This window comes from Nicotiana tabacum, chromosome 6, assembly GCF_000715075.1.
Source record: "Nicotiana tabacum cultivar K326 chromosome 6, ASM71507v2, whole genome shotgun sequence".
NCBI lineage: Eukaryota > Viridiplantae > Streptophyta > Magnoliopsida > Solanales > Solanaceae > Nicotiana > Nicotiana tabacum.
The window spans coordinates 31292984-31300058 of NC_134085.1; the positions used below are offsets into that span (position 1 = coordinate 31292984).

Here is a 7075-nt window from a genome sequence, read left to right on the forward strand (position 1 = left end):
GTTACTACTGCATTCACGACCTAGCTGGTCTACTAGCATTATTTGGTCAAAGACTTGTTTGGATGCAGACTTTGTTGTACTCACAGTGAATTTTTTCAATTTTTTGTTTTTGTTTGGTGGTCTCATCTTATCTGAGAGTTATTCGATTCCCAAGTCGTAGAAATAGATACATCACGGTGAAACGAGGGCTTTCTCCTCTCCTCTTTCCCTAATTTATTTTGTATCTCACTGTCTTTGAGCCACATAAGTTTTGGCATAACGTTCTCTTTTCATATCACTTTTGCCTATTATATTTAATATTTTCTCCTATTACTACTTATAAGACACAAGTTGACTTAGTAACATGAGCGTCGTGCACTTGTGACTTGCTCGAAATTCTGGCTCTTACAGATTGAGAAGGAGAAACTGTCATCCTAGTCAATCCAATTGGGATGCTTTGGACCTGACATGTCACGTTGGAAAGACTAAAGAGCAACATGAAGCTCAGACTTAAAGAGTGTAAGTTAGCCTGGACAATGATCTTTTAGTATTTCATAGGGGATCTTGGTCATATTTTAATAGTTCTTGTATTAACCGGTTTGGAATTAGGCGTGAGCTGGTTCCTCGAATTGCATTCAAGCACAATCTGGAAACAATAGAAGGTTAACTTCAACCTTAAACCCAGCTATACTAGGTCTCGTTTTATCAGTTGTTGCCTTATCCACATGTAAAGGCTTTCCAACCGTCAATGCCCGAGAAAATAACACTTCACGAGCAAACATATATGGTGGCAGACTTGAAAAAGAAATCCATGGTAATGCCAACGTTGAATCTTGAATTGATGAAGTTTATCCAAACCTTTCTCCTTCACAGTGATGGACACCACAGTTCTAGAATACATGAAGCCTTCTGGTAATGAGAATCACACCAAAACATGATGTGAATCAATTAACCCTAGATTGCATTCACCCTTAATAAGAAACTGCTGCGGAAAAGCTTTCCTAAGATCCATCATATCAGGTCTTAAGCTTCAATGATGCCCGAGAGACTGATTCAAATCATATTTGAAACAGTATCTACTCCCTCTGTTTCAATTAATGTGTCTTACTTTCATTTTTAGTCAGTTTCAAAAAGAATGTCTCTTTCTATATTTAGTAATTCTTTAACTCCAACGTTCCACGTGGCATAATTAAGACCACAGGATTCAAGGGCATTTTAGTAAATTGCACATCTTAGTTGAAGACCACAAGATTAAAGGAAATTTTAGTAAATTATACATCTTAGTTTAAGACCACAAGATTTCTAAGTCTTCCTTACTTTTCTTAAACTCCGTGCCTAGTCAACCTAACACGTATAAAATAAAACGGAGGGCAGTATAGTATATAGTCCTGCCTTTCGGTATCCAAACCTTTACTTGGAGCTCTATCTATCCTTTCATTCATTGAAATCTTATCGAGCTGTAGTTTCCTAGTGATTCCTCAGTTTAAGACAATCTGGAATCACATTAAACCTCTAGGAAACAACAGCTACATAAGAATCTATCAAAAAAAAAGATAGAGCTCCATGCCTTTTGATCCAAGAGTTTGTTTGCGACACTATCACAATGTATATAGTAACACATTAGCAATAATGTAAAGAGTGAGAAATCCCCTAGGTGTTAGCCGTCTGTCGCATGAACTCTGGGAGATCTAATGGACGAATTGACAGGTTGCAGTATTTGGGACAATTGCTAACAATTTAATCATTTACTTGTAAAGAACATAACGTCAAAGCCACATGGTAAATGAGCTGATGGGAAGATATTGAGGTTAAACTAAAAGAGCTCAAGAAAGGAACAACAGGCAAAGAAATGAGAAAAGGAGCAAAAAGAGGTAAAGTTTCATAAATAGCCATTCATTAACTAAACTAGCAACTGAAAGTAGATAAATCATCCGATCTCTTTATACTTCACTTTTGATGAGTTCAAATTTCTCTATGCTCCTCTTCAGCCTAAATGAATTTGCAGTTGTGAAAACTAGAAAACAGAAGGCACAGATATCCAATTTAAGCAAGTCGATGAAGCCAATCATTCTAAGCATATCAAACACAAACATAAAAACTACAAATTCCGCATAATTCAGTTACAACTCGAGTTAATTAAGTATCTTATTATAACTTCAAATTGAAAAACACAATCAGGATAGCAACAGCTAATCTTATAGCTAAAGAATTATAATTCCGAACTAAAAAAATAAAAAGTACCCAAAGTAGAAAGATCCATCGATTAATTGGTTTTTGGATCAGGCAAGGGGAAGAGGCCAGCACCAGCAGCTCCACGTGGCGGCGAGAATCCCAAGAATTTCTGAAGATTAGTCCTAATACTCATCGAACAAAGCAAGTACAAAAACGCCATCGAACAATCCGTCATATCATTCCCGGACAACCCTCTGTGACTCATCTTCTGAATAATTCTGAAGGGCACAAACGGCAATTTCGCAACAACTTTACCCTCGAAGAGACTGTTGAGAAACGCAAAAACCATAAAAAGCACAATGGCTACAACGAACCCAGATTTGAATTTGAAAAGGGAAAGATCCCGGCTTGAATCTTTAAGTGAAGTTTCGAATCTGTCGATTTTCTTGGATTTGTTGGGCTTTTTGGATTCGAGGGTTTTCATGGTTTCGAGCTTTTTGGAAGCTTTGTCGATGTTGGATTTGAGGGAATTGTAGGAAGTGGTGCGGTAGATGAGAACCCATGAGATTGCTTCGCAGATTACGGCTGTGCAAATTGAGATTCCTACGATTGTTAAGCCGTCGGAGTATTTGAGATTGGAGAAGAGAGTTGACGCCATTTTTATTGAGAGAGAAAATTAGAGATGATATGTATTTGTGGGTGATCTGAGAACTACTGGAGAAGCACATTCTTTTTATTAGTTGAGAAATTATACTACTATTTGAAATAGACAATTATTGTACTAGTATTACTTTTTGTATCTGGACGTGGAAAAATACTTGTTAGGGAGAGAATTTGTTCTAATGCACGTACCAGACCCCGAATACGAAAAATATTAGGAGTAATTTGATTTATGTGGTACGTATTGTTAGTTAAAAAATACAATATTGAATTACCATGCAAAGATGTGGTAGGATAGACCAGCTTACTCCATTTCGAAATTAGTGGGGATGACTAGTTTTTGGTATTGATAATTGGAAAATAATAGCTTTTAAAAAGTAGTAACTAAAAATACTCACTATCTAATGCGGATAAAATTTAGATAAGAATATTCTTAGCTAAAATATGAAAAAATTTAATATTTGAAATTTTTACATATAAAATTCTAATATAATATATTGGAGTTTAACTCTCTCTTTTGAAGGGCATTCACCAAATACATAGAGCCATAGACCATTATAAAAGCCATCGTACTAGTAATTCCCTTTCATTATGTTGGGTTTTATATAATAATAGGTGTGAATAGAAAATAGAGGGAAAAGATTTGTGCTTATATAGAAGCACATCTTCTAGCTCTTAAAAAGTTGAGAAGAAGTGGTGCTTCGTGCCGTCGCCGTCGATCGCTCGGCTTCGAATTTGGTCAATTGATAATTGTTTGGACCAAATTTATTTTCCGTTTTCCGTTATTTATTTTGCAGATAATTTCCTAACGCCTAACGGTTGTTTTTGTATTTAAATTCGCGACCAAATAGAAAAGTGTTTTGCCGAAACAGTATCTCATGTGGACATGTACTTTCACACCTATTCAACCCTGACTGTTTGGCTATAAATCCAAAGGTTTGGTCTCACTTTCAGACCACCGAAATTTGCATATTCTCCCTTCTTTCTTCTACATTTCTGCATTGTTTTCCAAAAGTAAAAACATAAGCATCAGTGTAGTTCATTGACGTTTGTTGAGTTCGACGAAGTCCTATAATTTTCATTGTAGGTATTACAGAATAGTTGTTCCGTTCTATCCTGGAAGGAATTAACCCAACAACCTTGGGCAACAGTGAGGGGATTAAATTCCTTAAGGAAACACAATTTTCTGTTGGGCTCGGAACGTTGTTCATCTAATTCTCTTTCTATCTTTTGTTTCTGATTTCGTTTTATTTTGCAGAAATTATATTTTCGAATACAAATACTAACAAGCTTAAGGAATTTAGTTTTTTTTATATTCTGTATTCATCTTACTTTCTGCTTTGGGAGACTAAAATCCTAGTGATTTTCTACTTATGTTTTGGAGATTAAAATCTTCGGATTTTCTACTCCAGTTTGAGATTAAAGTCTTTGTGGCTTTCTACTCAATCCGAGATTAAAATCCTAGTGATTTTCTACTCGGTTGTTTGTATTCGATTTGAAGATATAAAAACTTCACCGACTTATTAATTATGGTTGTGTCAATTTCTTTTACAGAAAAGTGACAACAAGTATAGAACAATATAATGGTTCTATTGGGACTACTAATGCTGCAATGGCTGTGTGTTGAAGTCGCACAACGCCTGCACCTGCGATGGCACCGGGAGAAAAGCCCGAAATTTTTCAGCGTGGACTTCAAGCGCTGGAAGCAGAAAACGTTCTTCTACCTGACCACACTCAATTTGCAGCGCTTTATCAGCCAGGACATTTCAGTCTTAGGGAAAGAAACTCCCAAAAATGAATGATCCGTGGTCACAGAAGTGTGGAAGCATTCTGATTTCTTATGCAAAAATTATATTTTAAGTTGCTTGGAAGACGGCTTGTACAATGTTTATAGCGTCATGAAAATATCAAGAGAGTTGTGGAATGCTTTTGAAAAGAAGTACAAGACTGAAAATGCTGGACTTAAGAAGTTTGTGGCCACCAAATTTTTGGATTTCAAAATGATTGACGACAAATCTATCATAACGCAAGTCCAAGAATTGCAAGTAATTGTTCATGAACTCCTTGCTGAACGTATAAACCGAGTCAATATTTTTATTCAAGATATTGACTATTTTAATAATTATAAATTTATGATTGAAGGTATGGTCATAAATGAAGCGTTTTAAGTTGCAACATTTATTGAAAAGCTGCCTCCGCTGAGGAAGGACTTTAAGAATTACTTGAAACATAAGCGCAAGGAAATGACGCTTGAAGACCTTATTGTTCATCTACGGATTGAAGAGGACAACAAGGCTGCTGAAAAGAAGTATTGTGATAACTCAATAATAATGGGAACAAATATTATTGAGGAAGCATCTACAAGCAACAGAAAGAGAAAGAAGCTATCTGGTCCAAAGAATTACTCGAGCAAGAAGAGGCTGGATACAAAGCTGTGGACTGTCGTGCACCTAAGAAGGACAAGAAGAAGAATCAAGCAAACATGGTTGAAAAAAATAATGAAATTGAGGACTTATGTGCCATGCTATCTGAATGCAGCTTGGTAGGAAATCCCAAGGAGTGGTGGATTGATTCTAGAACCACTCGCTATGTTTGTACTAACAAAGAATTATTTGCCTCTTATGTTTCCGCAGGACCCGACGAGACTATCTTTATGGGAAACTCCACAGCAGCAAAAATTGAAGGAGTTGAAAAGATAGCTTTGAAGATAACTTTGGGCAAAGTTGTGACTCTAAACAATGTTCTCCATGTTCCTGAAATTCGCAAGAATTTGGTCTCTGCTGGACTTCTTATCAAGAATGGATTTAAGTGTGTGTTTGTTTCTGAAAAAGTTGTAATAAATAAGAATGATGTGTATGTAGAAAAAGGATATCTAACTGAGTGCCTTTCAAGTTGAATGTAATAACTATTGATATCAATAAAGTTCAAACTTCTTCTTACTTACTTGAGTCAAATAATTTATGGCATGCACGTTTAGGTCACGTCAATTTCAAAACTATACGAAAATTGATTAACTTGGAAGTATTGCCTAAATTTGAATGTGATAATTTGAAATGTCAAATATGTGTGGAATCTAAGTATGTTAAACATCCTTGTAAGTCGGTTGAAAGGAATTAAATCCTTTAGACTTAATTCACAAGATATTTGTGACATGAAGTCAATACCATCTCGCGGTGGGAAAAAGTATTTCATAATTTTATTAACGACAATACTAGATATTGTTATATTTACTTACTTAATAGTAAAAATAAAGCAATTGAGGCATTCAAGCAATACAAAAAATGAAGTTGAAACGCAACTAAACAAAAATATCAAAATACTAAGAAGTGATAAGGGTGGTGAATATGAATCTCCTTTTGAAAAAATATGTTTGAAATATGGCATTATTCACCAAACAACTACCCCTTACTCACCGCAATCTAATGAAATTGCGGAAAGAAATAATAGAACGATAAAGGAGATGATGAAGAACTTGGGGAGGGGGAGGGAAGCTATTCTTACAGCCAATCAAATACTCAACCGAGTTCCCCATAGCAAAACACAATCTATTCCATATGAAAAATGGAAAGGTAGGAAACCCAACTTAAAATATTTTAAAGTGTGGGGGTATTTAGCTAAAGTGCAAGTTTCTAAACCCAAAAAAGTGAAGATTGGATCGAAAACGGTTGATTGCATTTTCATAGGAAATGCAAGAAATAGTAAGGCATATCGTTTTCTGGTTCATAAATTAGAAAATCCCGACATTTATATTGACATGATAATCGAATCCGATAATACTGAATTCTTTGAGAATATTTATCCATATAAAAATGAATGTGAGTCGTCTAGTGAAAAATCTAACCTACCTCGAGAAGAAGCAAAGGAAAGCACGTTTAATGAGGAAAATTCAAGACGTAGTAAACGTCAAAGGACAACTACTTCCTTTGGACCCGACTTTCTGACATTTTTGTTGGAAAATGAGCCTCAAACGTTTAAAGAAGCAATATTTTCCTCGGAAACACAATATTGGAAAGAGGTAATCAATAGTGAGATAGAATCCATATTAAGTAATCATACTTGGAAATTAGTTGCACTTCCTCCAGGAAATAAACCTTTGGGTTCTAAGTGGATTTTCAAAAGGAAAATGAAAGCTGGTGGTACTATTGATAAATATAAGGTAAGATTAGTTGTCAAAGGGTTTAGACAACGAGAATGTCTTGATTATTATGATACATACTTACCGGTAACGAGGATTACATCTATTTGGGTGTTAATAGCGTTAGCC

At 35.4% G+C, this 7075-nt stretch overlaps 1 protein-coding gene across 1 annotated transcript; it reads right to left on the minus strand.

Moving 5' to 3' along the window:
- Positions 1-2035: 2035 nt before the first annotated feature.
- On the minus strand, positions 2036-2875 carry LOC107819946 (uncharacterized). The gene has a single exon (XM_016646144.2). The coding sequence runs from the start codon at positions 2807-2809 to the stop codon at positions 2243-2245; it is 567 nt and encodes a 188-aa protein (XP_016501630.1). The 5' UTR covers positions 2810-2875; the 3' UTR covers positions 2036-2242.
- Between the last annotated feature and the right edge of the window lie 4200 nt (positions 2876-7075).